General features: G+C 53.4%; 2 protein-coding genes across 3 annotated transcripts; one reads left to right on the forward strand and one right to left on the reverse strand.

The window, feature by feature from the left end:
• Window positions 1-97: 97 nt before the first annotated feature.
• Window positions 98-5,890, reverse strand: LOC141949884 (histidine--tRNA ligase, cytoplasmic-like). Of its 2 annotated transcripts, XM_074884004.1 has the most exons (12): window positions 5,527-5,890; window positions 5,313-5,432; window positions 4,817-4,912; window positions 3,936-4,061; window positions 3,671-3,778; window positions 3,395-3,493; window positions 2,981-3,074; window positions 2,697-2,824; window positions 2,354-2,596; window positions 1,456-1,572; window positions 1,030-1,176; window positions 98-781 (listed from the first exon to the last, which is right to left on the reverse strand). In XM_074884004.1, the coding sequence occupies exons 1-12, from the start codon at window positions 5,878-5,880 to the stop codon at window positions 725-727; spliced, it is 1,689 nt and encodes a 562-aa protein (XP_074740105.1). In that variant the 5' UTR covers window positions 5,881-5,890; the 3' UTR covers window positions 98-724. The 2 variants fall into 2 exon arrangements, with proteins under 2 accessions (XP_074740105.1, XP_074740106.1); XM_074884005.1 differs by lacking the exons at window positions 3,936-4,061; window positions 4,817-4,912.
• On the forward strand, window positions 5,820-16,022 carry ZMAT2 (zinc finger matrin-type 2). The gene is made up of 6 exons (XM_074884009.1): window positions 5,820-5,896; window positions 8,867-8,960; window positions 9,458-9,581; window positions 10,722-10,795; window positions 13,507-13,652; window positions 15,164-16,022. The coding sequence occupies exons 1-6, from the start codon at window positions 5,879-5,881 to the stop codon at window positions 15,305-15,307; spliced, it is 600 nt and encodes a 199-aa protein (XP_074740110.1). The 5' UTR covers window positions 5,820-5,878; the 3' UTR covers window positions 15,308-16,022.
• Window positions 16,023-19,524: the final 3,502 nt, after the last annotated feature.

A 19,524-nucleotide genomic window follows, 5' to 3' on the forward strand; every position in this document is an offset into this window, starting at 1 on the left:
GGGCTGCGCCTGCGCACTGCGGCGCCTCAGCGCGGCGCCCAGAGGAGCGTGGCGAGAGGGGCCGCCGTTGCGAAGCTCAAATAAATGCCCGAGAGGAAGGTTTTGTTTTTTTTTTTTTTAATATATAAAAATACAGAGTTCTTCCACGCTCGCCCCAGCCGGAGCCTGCCCGCAGAGCTGCGCCAGCCCCTTGTGTCCCTCCCCGAGGGGCACAGGCTCCCCTGCCAGCAGCCCCAAGCACGCCAGGCCCCAGCCCTGAGGCAAGAGCCCAGCTGCAGACTGGGACTGGCCCTTGCAGCCCCCTCAGAGGAGTGGGGGTGGCCTTCCCCTGCCACCCTCTCTATATCCTGAACAGATTGCCCTCCCACTCCGGAGCTCAGCCTGATCCTGCTTGAGCTGCACCTCATCCATCTGCCTGTGCCACCATCGTGACCGCCTGCAGTGGATGGAAATGGCTGTACAGTGACAGGGACTGCATTGTTAGGAACCCACAAGCTTGACCCATCCTTCCGAGCAGTGAACCAGAAGGTTAACCTGGCAGATTTGCTGTCCATAACTTAAAAACCACTTGCTCCTTGCCCTGTGCTGACACTGCCTTAGCCCGGGCAGCTGAGCCTCAGGCTAGCAGATGGTGAGCAGACTTCAGCGGGAAGTGAGTGGCTAAGGGCACTGGAGGATTCCAGTTGTACAGCAGCTCAGCCAAGCAGCTCTGGCCAGAAGAGTCCTAGGGCTCCAGCCTTCTTCTGATCTCATCGACAAGCTTTTCTCTTGGGATATCAACCTACAAAGCAAACAGAGGAGAAGAGGTAGCAGCACTGGAACCCTGAGCAGAGCACAGTTCGAACTGGCCCTAAGGACTTGCTGTCGATACCAACACAGTTTGTGACTAGTTTTCTGGAGCAGTCACCTGACAGATCTGTGCTACAGCTCCCCAAAGGAACAACATCACTGAGGGAAAACCCAGAGCCTTTCAGTAATCTCTAGATTTTGGAAGCACTTTTGAAACCTGGTGTAAAAAGGCATTCTCACCTCCTCTCTTGTTGCGACATCTCGCAGCTTGACAACTCCATCTGTCAGCTCTTGCTCTCCTACAATGGCAGCAAGGGGGATCCCCGTGTCCTCACAATACTGCAGCTGCTTCAGCAGTTTAGGATCCTTCTTGTACAGCATCTCTGCCTAGGGGGGAGTGGTGAATCATTAATGCAAACTTGCTCTGATGGATCTTGGAGTGAAACAGCCAGTACCAAAACCCCAGAGAAAACTCTGCCTCACTATTCCTGCAGCAAGCAGTTGCCTTTAGTGCTCTTGACTGTTCTTCTCTGTTTGCTAGATCTGAGACAGGCCCAGATCTTGAAGAGACACACAACTAATGGAGTTGGTCTTGCTGTGCTACAGCTCCCTTCAGGCTCTCCCTCCATCACCCATACCATTGCCAAGCCCAAGTCCCTACTTTACCTTGATCCCTGCATCCCACAGCTCGGAGATGAGCTTCAGTCTTGCAGCGATTAAGTGTTTATGAGGTGTGGCCACCAGCACTTGTGTCTCAGTCGTTCGAACTTTCTCCCCAGAAGCCTGCAGGGACAGACACGCTTGTGGCAGTGACTGGCTCTGAGGGAATCTGCAGCTTGCAACAGCTCATCTCACCTTACCTTCAGACCTTAACTTAGCTCCTCAAAACAAGTATACTTAAAAGCTAACCATCACTATTCAGGGGATGTTACTGAGCAAGCCTAACCTTCCAGAAGCAAAAAGAGTGCACAGATAAGATAACCTGGGCATGTTTGAGTCCCCCCAGAGAATCTGCATTGCAACACACTACTTAATCATGTGCTGCTGTTCTTGTGGGACCTTGGCCTTCCTCCTGGAGGGGACCTGGACAGCTTTCCAATGTCTCCTTTGATTCTTCAGGTACAAACACATTGCCTCAGCCTCACTTGTTATGAATTGCAAGCTCAGAACTAAATGCAGAGCGATGAATTTCCTCACAGGCTTTCCCAGGGTGCTCACTGCAGAGAGCAAGTGCCAGAGCTGTTACTGAATTCATCAACTCACAGTCCCCAAGACAGAAAACTTCACAGGCAAGAGACAAGAGCAAAGTGACTCGGGCACAAAGTCCAGAGCCAGGACCCATCTCTAACACTTCCCTGGCATCTGCTACAAAACACTGCCCTCAGCTGCCCCTGATGGGCTGCAGAAGAGAGCTCTGTCTTCTGCACATGGACATTCAGGCATGAGGAGCCACCCCCTCCCCCCAAAATACTTTCCCCTCAAATACCATGGACCTGTAGACCTCTGTAATAAATGATAGCTGGCTTCCTAGAACCCTTTCCCATGCACCACAGGCAACACCTACCTCCACTCTCTGCTCTAGGATGGAGAAGATCCGCTCGATCCCAATGCTGACCCCCACACAGGGCACCTTCCGTCCCTTGGGATCAAACATCCCCACCAGCCCGTCGTAGCGACCACCTCCAGCCACGCTCCCCACGCTGACGGGCTCCTCCACATGGTTGTTCTCCTGCTGCAGCAGGACAGCCTCGTAGATGACCCCCGTGTAATAGTCCAGCCCCCGCGCCAGGCTCAAGTCGAAAGAGACCTGTAGGACACAAGGGAAGGCCCGTCGCTGGGCGCACTCGGGGGGCCCAGGCCGCCCGGCCACGAGGGCAGCACCCCCTCCTGCCTCTGCCCCTCCTCACCTTCCCTGTGATGCCAAACAGGGTGAGGTACTCAAACAGCAGCTTCATGTCCCCCAGCCCCTCCTTGGCCAGCTTGTTCTGGGACAGCTTTGGGTCCTGGAGAAGCCGCTCAATCAGGTCCAGGCCACCTGTAGGAACGAGCCAGGCCTCGGGTCTGCCACTGCAGCAGCCCCCGCCACAACGGGCCTGGCCAGCCATGTGTGCTGCCCTGTGCCCCTCCGTCACCGGCCCTCCTGGCCTGGCCTGGAGGACCAAGGCCAAGGGCTCGAGCCCGCAGTGCTCACCGTGGAGCTGGACGTACTCCCCGATGCGATCCGCAGCCTCAGGAGAGAGCCCCTTCTCTCCTACCATCTCGCTCCTCACTTCTTCCCACGGCATCTGCAAGCAAAGAAAAGAACATCCGTTGCTGCAGGACATTCTGTCTCCACCAGCCCATGCATCCACAACACGTGCGGTAAGACAGCGGTCAGCAATCTCACTAATGATCCGCGTCTGTCTCACAGGAATTGTTAACAGAAACCGCTGCAAATGCCAGGCTGTATTCTTAACCATGCTCAGGAGATCCCCAGATCCTTTACAAACACTAACAACTTAGCTGTTGTGAACCTCTTTATGATGAGAACAGCCGTGAAGCTGCCCAGCCCAAGATATCCACCCCCCAGGACTGGAAGCAATCTCCCCACAAGCACAATGCTTACCTTGTCCAGCTTGTCCACGGTGGAACAAGTAGTTATGAACTTGCTCTCTGGGATGCCACAGACAGCGAACACACCGTTCAAAATCTGTCGATGATTGACCTGGGGGTGGGATAGGCATGCTTAGTTCAGGGGAGATCCCCTCGCTGCCATTTCTTCTTGCCCCAGCAGTGTGGGAAGCTGCAGCTATTGGCATTTCCTCATGCCTTTTCACCAGCGCCTCAATCCCATGGGAAGGGAAGGCACAGAGGTATGAAAACCGCTTGGCTCTGATCTCACCCTAATGAGGAAGTCCCCGAGCTGCAGGTCACTCAGGATCTCGTGCACGATCTTCAGGCACTCGGCATCAGGAATCATCGGGTCGAACTGGCCAGCGATGTCAAAATCCTGGGGGCAAAAGAAGCGGCAGAGGCTCCTGGCACAGCTGAGGTGCTTCGGTTCCACAAGGCATACCACACAGCCCCGCGGCAGCTGAAGGCAGTAAAACCCACGCCAGTCCCCCGCGCCCTCCTGCCCGGCGTGCGGCAGCCACCACAACACTCACACACTGGTAGAACTCCCTGTAACGGCCCCTGGTCGTGGCCGGGTTGTCCCGCCTGTACACCTTAGCAACATGGTAGCGCTTCATGTTGGTGATCTTGTTCATCGCCAAATAGCGAGCAAAGGGCACCTGGGGGCTGAGGAGTTAAGGACAGGAATGTGGAGATCTCCTGAGCTGCAGAAAGCTGAACCCCAAAGCGCCCTGTCTCCCTTTTGCTTTGCCAGCTGCTCCCCAATCTCCAGGGAGATCATCAGCCCAGGCTGACGACACGTACAATGAACCACACTGAGCTCCTCCAACACCAGGACAACTCCATCGCCTCCTTCTGAACCACAGTGAATCAACACCTCACAAACACAGACCTTTGCTGGGTCATTTTGCCCTCTTACGGTGCGATCAGAGAGAATTCAACAACCAGCACAGACGTACAGATGTTAAAGAGGAGAGCTTTTTGGAGACACGTGGAGGTGGAGAAGGCCTGCGATGGACACCTGCTTTGTACCTGCAGCAAAGACTGCTGCTCTTCCAGAACTACTGAGGCACTGGAAAGGTGGGATGGGCAGGACAGGAGCACACAGAGGTGCAGACTGTAACTGGGAGGAGGTAAAACCAGTACAGTAGAACATACTGGTGCATGCCCACAGCCCATGGAAGAAAGGGCCACTTTGCTGTGGACCTGGGACTGGCTGTGGGGTGGTTTGAGGTGGGGTCATGCCGACGACAGCCAGACCCACTGGGGTGTCCACACTCAGCAGGAAAGGGGGTTTCCATCGCCCTGATAGGACCTGCAGGCAGGGCAAGGGTGACCCAACAAGGCGGAGGTGGCAGCGACCTCGGTGTGCCACTGTCCCCTCCGCAAGAGCCACAGGGCGAGTGCAGGATACGGTCAGGTCGTAGCGCAGGGCCAGCAGCTCCCCTCCCTGGTCCTGCAGCTCGTAGATGAGCTTCGCGCCCTCCCCGTACCTCCCTATCAGCATCTCCTGGGGAAAAGCGAGAGGGCTGTCAGGGCAGCAAAGGACCAGAGTGACTCTGGGGCGCAGGGTCCCCCCAGGATGGGGGACAGACCACAGAGCCCATCCCTTCCCCCCAACCCCCATCAGTCAAGCAGAGTGGGGAGGACATGACGCACATCCCCCCTCTGACCTGGGGCAGAAGGGGGGGGCCCATCCCCCCACATAACAGGGACCCAAGAGGGACTATCATGGCTGCCCCCCCACCATGTCCCACACGGGGGTATCCCCCAGCCCTGCCCTGCCCCAAACCTGCCCCTCAGCCCCGGGGAAAGGAGGTGCTCCCCAGCCCCACGGGAGGAGGAGGGGACCCCACAGCCCCAGGGGGGGGTCACCCCCCACACCAGGGAGGATCCCGCCGCCGCCTCACCCGCAGCTCCAGCACGGGGGTGTCGATGGCGGCCGCCCCGTGCCGCTTGAAGCAGGCCACCACGGCGGCGAGGAGCCGGTCGCGCAGCACCACGTGGACGGGGGAGTGGTCGCGGGTGCCCTGGCCCGGGACGGAGAGCGGTCGTCAGCGCAAGGGCGGAGCGGAGGAACAACACCCGGTAACCGCCGGCACGGCCCCCGCTCCCCGCCGTTACCTTGGGCGTCTTTAGAGCCGGGACCTGCCCGCCACCGGCCGAGCCCGCCGCTGCCCGCCCCTGCCGGGACAGGAGGCCGCGGCCACTGGCCGGCCCCGGGGGACGGGGCAGCCAGGCCCGGGAGCAGCTCGCCGGGCCCGCGGGCAGCAGGCACCCGGCGGCGAGCAGCCGCAGCATGGCCGGTCCCGGAGAGCCCGGAAGGGCCGGGTCACGTGATAGCCCGGCACCGCCGCCTCGCGCCGCTCTAGGCCGGGCGGCGGGCACTCGGTGGTGCCCGGGCGGACTGCCTCGCTTTACGGCCCGGGCGCCACCGCGCGACAGTTTCCGTTCCCTTGTCGCTCGCACCCTCAACATGGCGTCGGGCAGCGGGGTAAGTACTGGCGGCGGTGGGGCCGCGCCCGTCGCTTTCTCTTTGGCTCGGTAGGCTCTGGGCTGTGCTGGGGGTAGGGCCGTGACGGCTGGGGCCGCTCTGGAGGGACAGGCGGCGGGAAGGGCTGCCCCGCTGCGGCCAGGCCGCGCTCGGGGCCTGCTGCCAGGCCCCGGTGGGAGGGACCCCTCGGGTGGGGCTGTGGTGGGGCCGGGGATGCCCCGGTGGGTGGGGGCACGTGGGGAGGCCCATCCCTGCTTTCCACACCGCTGTGCCCTCTGTGTGTGGGCGGTGGGAGATTTGGGGTCCCCTGAGAGGCGCTGATGCTTTCAGGGCTAGAAAGGGGGTGGACCCCACCCTCATATTCCCTTCCTAGGGCCAGGCTTCCCCCGTGGGAGCCCCTATTTCAACTAGGCGGCGTGAGGAGATCCGAACCTGCCCCAACTCCCGCGGTGAGGGTGCCCACCCACCTCCAGCCCCCTGGGGGAGACCAGCCCATACCAGGGGCCTCTTGGGACTGGGCGATGGCGGTGCAGGCAGCTCGCTCCTTCTGTTCCTTCTCTTGTCCTGCCCTGTTGCTTCTCAGCTCCTGTGGGAAAGGGTTGCCCGTTTCCCGGTAGGCTGTCATGCTGTCCTGCTGAAGTTGCTGCTTGCTGCTCTCTGCCCTGCATGGAGAAACCACCGTTTCTGTTACTGTGATTCTGGAGTCTCTGATGACTCCTAACTTGATTATTTTATTGGTGTTGCTTGGTTTGTGTAGCGTGGCAGTGATGTCTTTCTGCCGTATGGATCCCACAGGATTTGGTGTTGGGAATGCTGAGATTGGATGAGTGAGGTGGATGCCATTGGTGTAGCCTGAATGGGGAACCAGACTCGTTTAAACACCTCCAGTAATACCCCAGACAGCTGTCAGCACCAGAGGGGCTGTGTTTTTCTGCTTTCTTGGCTGATCTTTCCTTCACGTGAAGCAACTTGCTGAGAGAGGTTAAGAGCAGGATGTCTGCCTGGGAGTGAGATGGGGCCTGTGCTTTATTCTCAGCTGCAGGCGGTTGTGTTCCTGTTAGGTTGAGCCAGACTTGAGACTCCTGTATTTTGTAGGCTTTGATGCTGATACTGGGCAGATCATTCAATGTCTGTCTCCACAAGGATCAGGAGGTTATGGGGCACTTCTGGTTTTTAACTGTTGTTACTTATTTGGGAAATTGTCCCTCAAAGCACTTCTTAGATATTTTAGGGTTTGCAGCCACCCCTGCCTCCACCAGACCAATTAAGGAAAGTTCCTTCAGATAATGTCTAGCCAAGATCTTGTTTCGCAGTTGGGTTTAATTTCTTTCCCTGTGCCTGGATGAGAGAGATTAGTAAAAGAGCTGCAAAAGACTCCTTGCCTTTTATGACAACAGCAGAGTGAAGCAGCAAGTAAATCACCTCCTCCCTGGGCTCCCACCAGCTATGATTTGTGATAATGCGCTGGTATGCAGGAGAGTCTAGATTGTGGAAAATACCCCCAAACGTTAATTTACACTCTGTGATATTTTCTTTTCTTTTGCTTAGGGTGGTTAATAAAACCTGTTATGACATGCTTAAACTGCTTAAGAAGCTCTGGGAATAAATGAGAATTTTTCTACGCCTCCCTAAGGCATTTTCATTCCTATCAGTAGTTGTTCGTTCCATTTGAAGGATTGCCAGAGGAGAAAACGTTAAATGACTGTGCTGCTGCTATAGCTTCAAATGGGATTTATTTCCTTTGGATTGTGATTGGATTCTTGATTTGGCTGAGCGGAGATGGCGGTGGGGCGTGTGGTGGTCCTTCTTTCCCAGAGGTGTTTTAAAATACATCCATCCTTTTTTTAATATGAAACTGAGAGCCTCTCACTGCTGTACCAAGTGAAATGCAGCTTTCTAACCAAACAAGAGTTCTCAAGAAAATAAAGAAGTGTCTGAGTTGTAAGCCATGGCCATTAGCAGGTGCAGGGGCCTTAACTGCACACGGGACAGACACTGGGAAGAGGCTGTGCTGGTCTGGTGAGAGGAGGGTTGAATGGAAATGGGGTTCTTGTCCAGTCACTTCTGCCCTCATCATTGGTGACTAGGTAAAAATCCCCCCTAAAAAGAATAGTTTTTATATTCTTTAGTGCCAACTTCACCTGAATTCAGCTTTCCTTCCTGCAACTTATCTGATTGCTGTCAGTGTAGAGTGCTCTGGGGAGCTGACGAAGGGCCAGTCTGCCTCAGAGGTGTTTCTTCCCTTCCCTGCAGTGTGAAGCTGCAGGAGTGGGACAGCTCACCGTGCGTTTCGTACAGGTGCTTCCCTGGTGTCTCCACGCCCTTCTTCGACAGATGGGTGTTTCGGAGCTTTTTCTGGTTTGCTTGTACATGTGTCTGGCTTGAAAAACCCGTACGGGTTCCTATGATTTCGTAGCAAACAGTGCTTTGATTCCTGTAATGCACAGACATACTGCTGATCTCTTTGAGAGCAGGTATACACAGCCCTCCCTACTCCTGCATTTTAATCAAACTCTTTGTAGCTTATGTTGTGTTTCACGGCTTCCTCATCTGATACTTGCAACTTGGATTTAACTGACTTTTGGAAGAAGTATGTGTAACCTGCTAATGACTGTGCTGTGTTTGTCAGGTGGCACTTCTGAGGTCTTAGATCAATGGGTTTAAATCCCGTTTGTGTCTGTTTTTCAAAGCGAAAGGCTGAGTGATCATCTTAGGAGCTCTTAAGATAAACTCATTACTTTTCTCAGAAATCCTTCTAGAAGAAGTAGATATAGTCATGCTGAGTGTTATTCTCTTAAGATACATCTATAATTCCTAGATATGAAGACAGAGGACATGGGGATAAAATGTAGTGCCCCTAATTTACTGCTGTAGCCTCACAGGCCAAGTGATTCTACTTCTTTCCCCAGTCTCCCCTCAGAGCTAGTCAAACTGTATAATAAATGTTAATACACTTTGTTTCCTTCTCAGACTAAGAACTTGGACTTCCGCCGAAAGTGGGACAAAGATGAATATGAGAAACTTGCAGAGAAGCGGCTCACAGAAGAGAGAGAAAAGAAAGATGGTGCGTAGTGTACTGACTCCAGGCAAGCTTTGCTCATTTGGCAGTGAGTCACCCAAACCCTTTGAGTTTGAGAGGGAGAGAGCAGCTAGAAGTGAAATCCCAGAGGGAAATAGCAGCAATTCAGGGCTGGCTTGCTCCGATCCTTTCTCCTGTGCTTGCCACTGGATGTGTTTTTTTGACAAAAGTAATTACTGAGAACCTTTACCTCTGTCTGTGTGTTCTTTGGGGAGGGAGAGGAACAATCAGCCCCTAGTAACAAGGAGATCTCAGAATATGACCCAAGTCAGAGCTGACGATACCTCAGAGATCTACCTGGTTCTAATAGGAACCACAAAGTAGTGAGGAGGAAATTTTTTAAAAAAAGAAGGTGCAATTTCTGCATGAATCAAGTAGTTCCCAGGTTCCCAGCAGGCCCCTCTTCATCAAGGGCAATGTGAAATCCAGCACGTCAAGTTTGACCTTTTCTGATAAAGTTTGTTTTTTTGCATATGTCCTAGGCAAACCAGCTCAGCCTGTCAAAAGGGAACTTCTGCGGCACCGAGACTACAAAGTGGACCTGGAATCGAAGCTGGGGAAAACCATTGTCATCACCAAAACTACCCCGCAGTCAGAGATGGGAGGGTAGGTCGTGGTCTTTTTGTTGGAGTCTCAGGGTTGTGCTGGTGAGATCAGGGGGCTGTGATGCAGCAGTGAGCCCTTACCGTGCACCAGGTGATGATTTCCTCCTGCGTTTTGAGCCTGGTGCAGTGGTGCTGCACTGTATTGCACCGAAACTGGGTCTTCTGGGGTGATGTATGGAAGAGACGCAGCAGGCTGAGCCCTTTCTGACATTATTGATATCAATGTTGCTTTGCCCACCTGTAGAAACAACTGAGGCAGATCTCTGCTGCCCGCTTGGGTTTTGTTAGCCAGGAGACCTGCTTGCAGTGAGACCCTACCTGCTCTTGATTTGAGTTTCTGTGCACTGAGAATGTGAGAAACATCCAAATACCTGTCCATAGGAATGATATTTGGCCACTGTTTGTGTGGATCGTGTTTGGCCAAATGCTGAAAGGATTCTTAGTTCATCCTAAGCCACTGAGAGGTTGAAAAGAATACATTAAGTTTGTGCCATCGTAAGAGTAAGTCTGTTAGTGTCTCACCATCACAGCCAGCAGTGCCAGGGGGATGCGCAGCCCCAAGCGGCATCCAGGGGTGGAAGTGCAGGCCCTGGCTGGGTTTTGCCACAGCTCTTAAGATGGGCAGCAAGCGCTGCTGTATGGAGCAGGGACTTGCTGCTGCAAGGTGATGGGGATGGGAGGACACTTACCTTGCAGCCAGGTCAGAGCCTTCAGCAGGCTGCAGTCTGGAAACCTGGGCTATGTGGCCAGTCCTGCCTCAGGGGAGGACAGCCGAGCCCTGCGGTGTCGCAGAGTTCATCCCACCCTGTTGGTTGTGACTGGAAGGGGAAGATGCTGTGGCTGAGGTGCTACAGATCATCTCGTAATTCAGTTCCTGTCATCTGTCAGAGTGGCGCCTGCATAAGGGTTGGTACCTCTAGTGTTAACCCGGGCAGCTCTGTTGATCTGGGGTGTGCCCTTGCACACTTCTTTTCACTGGGGTGCTCTGCAATGGAAGCAGCTTCCCTCTTGCCCTGGAGAAAGGACCCATATCCCAAGTGACATATGCAGATTTCACATTGTAGATTATCTTAAACAGCTGTTGTGTGATACGAGGTTTGTCTCATGCTTTGGAGTGAATTCTTTCTCTCTCTTCTGCCAGATATTACTGTAACGTATGCGACTGCGTGGTGAAAGACTCCATTAACTTCTTGGATCACATCAATGGCAAAAAACGTAAGGATAACTTTTCTGCCTTGTTGGAGGGTTTGTGGAGTTGAAGGGCTGCTGCAGCACTCTGGGCTGTTCCCTTCATGCCTCACCACTGTCTGAGGGCTGAACACTTCGACGTGGATCAAAGTGTGCTTCGGAGATCAGGATGGAGGCAGGTTGCTCATGAGAGCTGTGGAGGTGCTGCCTTTATGTCCTGGCACCTTCCGGGGTGCTGGACTGTTTTCATGGAATAAACCCAGAAGAAATAGTGATGAGTTTCCTCTGGTTAGGGGGATGTATTTTGCCCACTCAGAGTGTCTACTCTGCGAGAAGCCCAGGGCCAGCAAGTCCTGATGTCTCCACCAAAAATCTGGAGAGATGCTTTTTTACAGCACTGATACTTGAAAGAAATTTTTAGATAAGTAAAAGGTATGGGACTAGCCCCTTTTTGGATCGGAAGCTTCTCTTTGTTGAAGTTGAGTGTGAAGCTCAAAACTAGCTGATCCCTGAGCTGCAGAGCATGGGTCAGAGTTTACAAGGATGGAGGCTGTGGTTTGCTGAGGATGAGCGGAGACAGGAGTGGGGCAGTTTGACCCCAGAGTTGGGTCCAGCAGTGTGGTGGTTTTATTGTCCTTTACCTATCTCTGGTTCTTCTCTCCATTGCTGTAATGATGGAGTTAACTTAGGCCAAGATAAAGACAAGAGAAAAGAATTCCCCATTTATCAGTCTGTTCCCTTACTGTGTTTCACTTGAAAAAGAGGACTGTACCCTTGTTGAACTGACTCATTCCACAGCTGTGGGCATTGCTGCTTCTTGATGTGTTCAGAGAGTGGGGAAAGTGGAGAAAGTAAAGGAGCAGCAGGACACACTGACACGCTCTTACCGTGTTCTTCTGCCCCTGGAGGTGGTTTTAGCTCCCTGTGCAAGTTTACAAATGGCCCCTTTACAAAAAGGCAGCGATGAATGTGGTCCAGACCTGCACACTTGGTGTGTGAACCTTTGACAAATGGGGGGTTCAGAAGAGGACCTGAGGGCCAGTTTTCTATAGCTAGGAAAAGAAAACCCAGTGCGTTAAAGCCCTGTGCTTTTATGGGAGTGGGAGGAGGACGCTGAAGTGCCTTGTTGGACATGTTGGGAGATTAGCGATAAGTCCATATGAGAGAATCTGGAAGCAAAAATCCTGCCATGACTTTGTGTATAGGCCTGAGATGAAGGGTTGAGCTGGGGCTGGGAAGTCGCTGATGTCACATAGCTCTTCAAGTACAATATGATTTACAGAGTAAGTTTGGGAGCTTTTGATCCAGGCCATAAATCTGGCTGAAACCTCCTTGTTCTTGACAGCCCTCTTACTAGTTCCTGGTGTGTAGTTTGAGCTTCCAAGTGCTGCTGCATCCCTGGGACAAACCTGTGCACAGCTGCTGGAGTCACAGGCTGTTTGGATCCACCAGGCAGGGCGGGTCAGAGACATTGGCTTCCACTTCATGAGTGGAAACCTGGGAATCTGCTCTAAAGAGCCGCTGAAACAGAGGCCTGGCTTAATATTTCACGTCTCTGCTTTAGCTAAAAATGTCCTGTGTAATCAGGATCTCTGACTGAGTGCCACTGATGTCTTGTTTAGCTTCACCCACAGCTGAGAGATGCCAGCCTGTCAGTTTTATTCTGGCTCCTTTTTCAACACTCCAACCTTTTTTTTTATCACCGCTCCAAGCTTCAGTTTCCTGAAGCATCAGAACACCAACGTGATGGGGAGCATCCTAATAGGGAATCGTAAAAGAATAGGCTGTATCCTCTTTCTTGTTACAAGTCATGTACAGATTGTCGTAGTCACTGCCTGGTTTGGGTTACGGTGTCCTCCTACAGCCCATCCCCTCGGACAGAGAATCATAGAATCACAGAATGGTTTGGGTTGGAAGGGACCTCAAAGATCGTCTGGTTCCAACCCCCCTGCCATGGGCAGGGACACCTCCCACTAGATCAGGTTGCTCAAGGCTCCATCCAACCTGGCTCTGAACATTTCCAGGGGTGGAGCATCCACAACCTCCTTGGGCAACCTGTTCCAGTGCCTCACCACCCTCACAGTAAAAGACTTCTTCCTTATATTTAATCTAAACCTCCCCTCCCTCAGCTTCCACCCATTACGCCTCGTCCTGTCATTACAGTCCATTGTAAAAAGTCCCTCCCCAGCCTTCTTGTAGGCGCCCTTCAGGTACTGGAAGGCCACTATGAGGTCTCCCCGGAGCCTTCTCTTTTCCAGGCTGAACAAGCCCAACTCTAAGGCATCCCGGTCCGTAGGAATTTTGGGACCAGATGAGGACAGACAGCGCGTACCTCTCTGTGGGAGGAGGCACTGCTGTGTCACACTCTCCAGGCTGGCTCTGGGTTACCTGGCACGGCCGCGGTGAGACGTGGCGTGGCGGGGAGTCCCTGAATCTGGGCTGTACCGGGCTCCGACGCTCAGGAAGACGGGAGGCAGCGCCGCTGCCTGCGCTTTGAGCCGTGGGTGGCCTGCGAGTCCCTGCGCTTCCCTCAGCTTGAAGCACCGAGCCTCGAGGGCGAATGGCCTTGTGTGTGAGTGTAGTCTGGCCCTGGAAGCTGCTTTGAGGGGACCAGTGACAGGCAGGAGGAGGCTGCTGTGCTGAAATACTTAAATTGGGATCAGGGACGGGGATTATGTGCAGACCGTCAAAGGCCACGAGTATTGCTGAACACGGCTGACTCCACTCCTGTTTTCTAGACCAGAGAAATCTGGGCATGTCCATGCGGGTGGAGCGCTCCACGCTGGACCAGGTGAAGAAACGCTTTGAGGTGAACAAGAAGAAGATGGAGGAGAAGCAGAAGGACTATGACTTTGAGGAGAGGATGAAGGAACTCCGCGAGGAGGTGAGTCTGGGCAACGAGTGATGAAGCAAAGCCCCCCAGAAACATGTTTTGTGAGGAAATCAACCCTGGTTCCTGATCTTTTTCCACAGAAGCCTTGTTCTTGGTAGCATGGGCTTCTTGTCTGCTGCTATGAGTGGGTTTTGTTTCTTTTTTGTCTGCTTTTTAAAAAGTCTGCTGCTGCTGTCCCTGGAAACCCTTTTCCCCTCTTTCTGTGTAACTTTTGATGCTTCAGGTTTCCACTGAGAGCAGCACAAACCTGACAATGCACCTATTTTTATCTCCCATTAGTAGTGTTTGAATGTGTGCTCTGATTAGCAGATCTGTGTCTTTGTCCCTTATCTTCCATGGCTCTTAGGATTGCTGGGATCCTTCTCCATGTGACATGTTGCTTCTGTGAGGCCTCCCCGAGCGTGGAAGGGCTTTATGAGTGGTGTACTGTGGTGTGAGATGTGTGTGGAGGCAGTAAAAGACAGCAGATTCCTCTCAACCCTGGACTTAGGTGTCAGTCCCCTGACATGAAGATGAAGTTTATTTGAAAACCTGACAAAGTTCTGACAGTTGAGCTTCTATGGATGCTTCACCTCCATCAACAGTCACGTAACAACCAAACAGTAAAAACTGCTGCCTGTTTGAGTCTCCCTGCCCAAGCCCTGAGCTTTGCTTCCCTGCAGGGGTGCTCTGTCGGGCTGCACACAGAGCAGTCCTGTGCTCTGCTCTTGAGCAGCCTTTGGTGCTGCCGAGCCTGATCTGTTTGGGGGAGGTAGGAGACAGATGCCCCAGCAGTGTGGGGAGTGCTGTGGGTTGAAAAGCTGCTGCCAGTCAATGTGTGGTAACAAAGAAATCAGCAGCAACTCTTGGTGTAGCTTTCTCCAGGGCATAGCTGCGGCGCAGTGGACGGTGATGGGAATGGCAGGAGCAGTTGCTAAGTTGGGTGCTGAAGCCATGCTTCTGTGTCACCCGGTACAAGCCTGGCACCATTCCAGGGTTTGTGATCCTTGCAGAGCAAAACACTTTGATTAGAACAGTGCAAACTCTTTGATGCCAGAACCCCCCAAAGCTGCTCAGAGCTTCAGCTTCTGCTCCGGTGAGCAGCTGTCACTCTGCCAGGCTGAGAGCCAACAGGCAGCAACGTTCAGCATCACAGTCACTGCAACGGGGCATCGTACGAGGGAAAGGCCTCCTGCTTTAAAACCAGCTCCTTCTTGCCTCAGCATTGACTCCAGATGAAACTTCTGATGTTTGTTCAGAAGAGAGAGTTTCATAACACTTCTTTTTGACTACATCTTGTGTGTCTTACTCTGCTCTTGGGGTGGTAGGTGGGGTGGTCTGGAGATAGTGGGGAAACCTTGGAGGAGGAGACAGCTGGGATTTCTGCTGGCTGTTTTATTTCCTCAGACACAACTTTGGGTGCTGTTGGTAGGACTTGGGTTAACTGTGCAGTGCCTGGTGTCTCAAAAGCTTACTCAGCTCAGGAGGTTCAGATTATTTTGCTGTTCTGTCCCTTGCTGCAGGAGGAGAAGGCCAAAGCCTACAAGAAGGAGAAGCAGAGAGAGAAGAAGAGGCGGGCAGAGGAAGATCTGACGTTTGAAGAGGATGATGAAATGGCAGCTGTGATGGGTTTCTCTGGTTTCGGCTCAACCAAAAAGAATCACTGAGCAGCTCTGGACTCTCCTCTTTCTTGAAACAGATTGTTTTTACCCAGGGGACTCTGGATAACTCTTAAAAGACTTGATTGAGGACCTGTATGTAAATCTCCCAGTAGAAATTGGCTGGAGGAGTCAAAAAGCGATTCCATGCTCTACCTGTGCTGCAGAACAAGCTCCGCCTGTCATTAGCTTCCCATCTCCTTCTGTGTCCTAGATCTGGCTGCTCATCACTGCTCTGTGGCCTTGTGCGTGCAGGGAAGTGTTCTGCTGGGTACGTTTTTGTGTCAATAAAACGCAACAGTTCTGTACAGATGGCCTGGTTCAGGATTAATCTAATTGTCAACCAGGCGGTGTTGTTGCAGGCCCTGGTTGTTCTAGTTGTCAACCGGGCTGTGTATTTGAGATGCGGAGGGTGATCCCCTTTCTTTTTGGATCATGTAACTGAGAAGATGTGCCGCAGCGAGCGGTGTTGAGCGGTACAACCTGCATCTTTATGGCTTGTGCTGAGCAGAGCTGGTGGCTGCATGGAGTCTGGGTCACCAAAACTTTCCTGTGTATTTTATCCGCAAGGGGTATTTCCCTGCTTTTCTTTGTGTTTCGTCCCATAACTTTGATATCTTTAAGGCAGGGGGAAAAATTCCTCCCCACAACTGATCTAGGATAGAGCAAATGAAAGAAAGGTGTGTGCAATTTGCCAGAAATAAATGGATCGTTTTAATGGGTCCTTTGGTGGGAGTTTGATTCCTTCTTTGTTTTGAGAGCTGCTGCCTCCCACCGAGAAGAGCTGCTGCTGCCTCCCAAGCTGTGCAGAGCTGGTGGTGGCTGCCTGGGGACCTTGACAGAGGCAAAGGCAAGGCTTGTGCCCCCCTCTCTCTTGGCTCAGCTGCCCTATGCCGTCATTCTTGGCTTTTTCAAGTAATTCTGGAGATGGGTGTAAGAACATGGGAAGGGGAAGGGGTAAGGGAGGACAGCACTGGAGACCTACATTTCCATCAGGCAATCCAAGAGCAGGCTGGGCTGCGTTCCAGAATTTACCGGCCTTGGTATATTAAGGGCCATTTTTCTCCTGTCTACTGGCTATCAGCATCTTCAACTCTGCCCTCCCCTAAATCCACTTCATTTCTGCTTTTATTTACCTCAGTCAAACCTTGTGTGACTCATTTCCGTCTACAGTTAGGATTTATAGTTTGCGTGGCTGGGTTTTCGTAGCTCTGTCTCGCTCTCCTCTCTTTTTATGTATATTGATGGAATCCTTGCTCTTGCCCTTCTCTGCACGCGTATGAAATTTCCGACCTGAGGAAGGCTGCAGTGTGTTTAGCCAGCTCTTTCTAATACATCTAGAACAAATCCTGTAATGTTGTGCTGCTGTTTTAATTCCTTAATCTTAGACTGCTGACAGCTTCATTGCCTCAGGTCTTTCCGCTTCAATTCAGATTATAATCCCCGTTGAAGATGCTATTGAAATGATATATAGCCAGTCAGATAACAACCGTCCTTGGAGGTTTGACCCTTTTAACTTGGCAATCCTTTGACTTCAGCAAACGCTCTCTGAGCACACGGGCTGGAGGGGTGACTTTCATTCCAGCCACGTACCTAGCGCTGCTCAGACTGCGGCACGTGGCTCTGGCTGAATGGGAGAGAGGAGACGTTGGTGCCTTTGTGCCCTCCGGGGTGCGAAAGGGATGCTGCCGTGGTTTCATACGCGTTAAAAGTTTAGGATGTTTCAGAGAGGATTTAGCAGCAGCCATTTTATCCCAGCCACCAGCTCTGCAGACAACCAGACCCTCGCTGCAGCCTGAATTTGGTTTGTGCTTCTGGGGAAGGGGCAGAGGCTGCCCTGCACCCTCCCTCTTCCCCAGGATGTGACTTTGGAGCCAGTGGCTGCTGCCTTGGTTTCCCCAGGGAGTATCCTGCCGCTCTTGTCCATCCTGGTGCACCCAAGGGGTGAGGTGTGAAATGGGCAGCCCCCAAAAAACCTTCCCGGGGAGTTGGCTGGGGTTGTGCGACCTCCCCAGCACCGGACTGGAGCCTGCCCCAGCCTGTCCCAGTGCCCTGCCCGTCTGCCTGCTGCTCTCGGTCCCTGGAAGATGGGGAGGAACCCCCTCGGCAGTACAGCGGGGTGGAAGACGGCTTTCATTAACGAAATTCCTCTTTGGGAAAAAGCCTGTCATACCCAAACTCCATCCCGAGGCCATCTGCATCCTCCAGACTCGAGGCCCAGTGCCAGCACCTCGGCACAGCCGCCCGGTCCCAGCGCCGGGGCTGCTCTCGCCGGGGGAGCGGCTCTTTGTCTCGGCCGCTTGCTGGGAGCGCTGGTGTGTGCGGCAGCAGATACCAGCTCCTGCTGGATTCCCAGCAGCGGGAGCTGCCTCTAGCCAAGGATGAAAAGCTGGTTTCATGGGAGGAAATAATATTTAGCAAAGAGACAGATAACGTTCCCTGCACCCACCGCATTAACCCTTTGCTCCCGCTGCTGCTTAGTGCTGCTGTGGGGTGTTAACCCTTTGCCCGCTGCCCCCCGTGCTGGAGCAGTGGTTCTCTGTGATTAGCACTCGCCATCTCCATCCTGAATTGTAAAGCTGCTGGTGCTGGATGTGCCCGTGTGAGTCAGGGTTGGGGTTTTAATTGGAAGGAGGGAGGGCCTGGCTCTGCAGCTCTCCTTCCTGCTTCCCCCCACCGGCAAACAGGACTGGGGTGCTCTGTGCCTGCTGATTCCCACTTTGCTCTTGCCAAAAGGGGATGAAGCTCTTCTGCAAGTTAAAACGGGGATCTGGTGGAGTAAGGAGGGGTGTTTCTCCTGGTTGTCACATCCAGGCTGGGGGATCCTGCCTGGTCTCACCGTGAAAGTGTTTTGAGGTGCCTGGAGCCAGCTTGGTGCTTGTTCTCAGCAGAGGGTGCAAGGCTCTGCCCTGGCCACAGAGCAGTTCCTCACAGCACGCAGCTCTGAGGAGGTGGTGGAAGACAGACCTGCCTGCTCCCCTTCCCCCCATCCCAGCCTGAGATGGACTACTACAGTTCCATCCCATTAACTATTGATGGCAGTGTTCGGAGAAGCACTCAGGCATCACAGCAGACCCTAGAGAAAACACAAATCCATCTTGCCCCCACTACTTCTTTTCTCTGAGCCATCTTCTTTCCCGGCTTCATCCTGGGAGGGAGGGCTGAAGCCGCGTGGAGGGGCTGAGCACCAACACCCCACTGCTTTTCCCCTTTCCTTCCTTCAGAGGGACCTGGAAGGCTGCTGGGCACCCCCTCAACCCTGGGCCCACCCTCTCCTCCCTTTCTTCAGGTCCTGCTCAGGACTAGCGCAGCAGCAGCCGGATCCAGCCCACCATTCCCACTGTCCCAGTAAAATGACTGGGATTAGGGACCTGGGGTGATTCTGGAGAGGAAGGGGTCCCAGCCTGGCCCCGTGCATTACTCTGCCTTGGCCAGCTGAATCGTTACCTGCTTCAGTACTTTATTAGCAAAAAGACCCAGCTTTTTAGCGGTTTACACCAGTTTTACATCCCACTCTCCCAAAAGAGAGGTTTAAGAGCTTGGCAGGAGCTCTAGTCCTCCCACTGCTCAGGCCATAAGCTACTGCTGCCCCAGTTAGGCAGTCGTTCTTGCCATTTGCCATCATTAAGCTAAACAACATCCACAGGCGATATCCCTGGAAGCCCCCCCTCCTGCTTCGCTTTGACCCGGTGCGGAGGATGTACCACCCTGTTCTGCTGTGGACAGGCTGCAAGGCTCCAGGGTCCCCCACACTCTGTCAGACAACCTTCTGCTGTGGCACCGTCCCACACAACCCTGGAGCCAGTATTGCTGCCCCCCTGCCCCCCCGCCAGGTCTATGGCTACCCTGTTTACTAAGTGCCACCCCCATCAGCCAACCCTTGGCTCTATCTGTAACCTGTCCTGCTTTCCTCATGTGGGGGGATGAGGAGTCCCCAGGGGAGAACCTGGTCTGTGCAAGAGCAAAGGTCCAACCCCTGGTTGGATCTGGTGTTTCTGCAGAAGGGAGCAGGAAGAGATGGGAGGGTGGAGTAGGAAAAGGTAAAGACTTTCTGGGGGGGTCCCTGGACTGGGAGGTGTTTGCTTCCCATCTGGAGTTGGATGGGAAACTTGGACACCCATTTTTTTAAAAAAGGGCCGAGAGAGGAGCGAGGGACACCTACAGCAAAGTCATGCTTGGCCTGGAGACCTTGGAAAATTGGGCCACTCTCCACACGCTCAATATTC

The sequence above is a fragment of the Strix uralensis genome, chromosome 14, assembly GCF_047716275.1.
Source record: "Strix uralensis isolate ZFMK-TIS-50842 chromosome 14, bStrUra1, whole genome shotgun sequence".
Lineage (NCBI taxonomy): Eukaryota > Metazoa > Chordata > Aves > Strigiformes > Strigidae > Strix > Strix uralensis.

Coding starts and splice junctions, on each gene's coding strand:
- ZMAT2 (XM_074884009.1), top strand. Junction 10,796..13,506: donor TCACATCAATGGCAAAAAAC/GTAAGGATAACT, acceptor CCTGTTTTCTAG/ACCAGAGAAATCTGGGCATG. Junction 13,653..15,163: donor TGAAGGAACTCCGCGAGGAG/GTGAGTCTGGGC, acceptor CCCTTGCTGCAG/GAGGAGAAGGCCAAAGCCTA.
- LOC141949884 (XM_074884004.1), bottom strand. CDS start 5,880: ATGTTGAGGGTGCGAGCGACAAGGGAACGGAAACTGTCGCGCGGTGGC. Junction 3,779..3,935: donor ACAGGGAGTTCTACCAGTGT/GTGAGTGTTGTG, acceptor TTTTGCCCCCAG/GATTTTGACATCGCTGGCCA. Junction 1,573..2,353: donor TCCTAGAGCAGAGAGTGGAG/GTAGGTGTTGCC, acceptor CTGTCCCTGCAG/GCTTCTGGGGAGAAAGTTCG.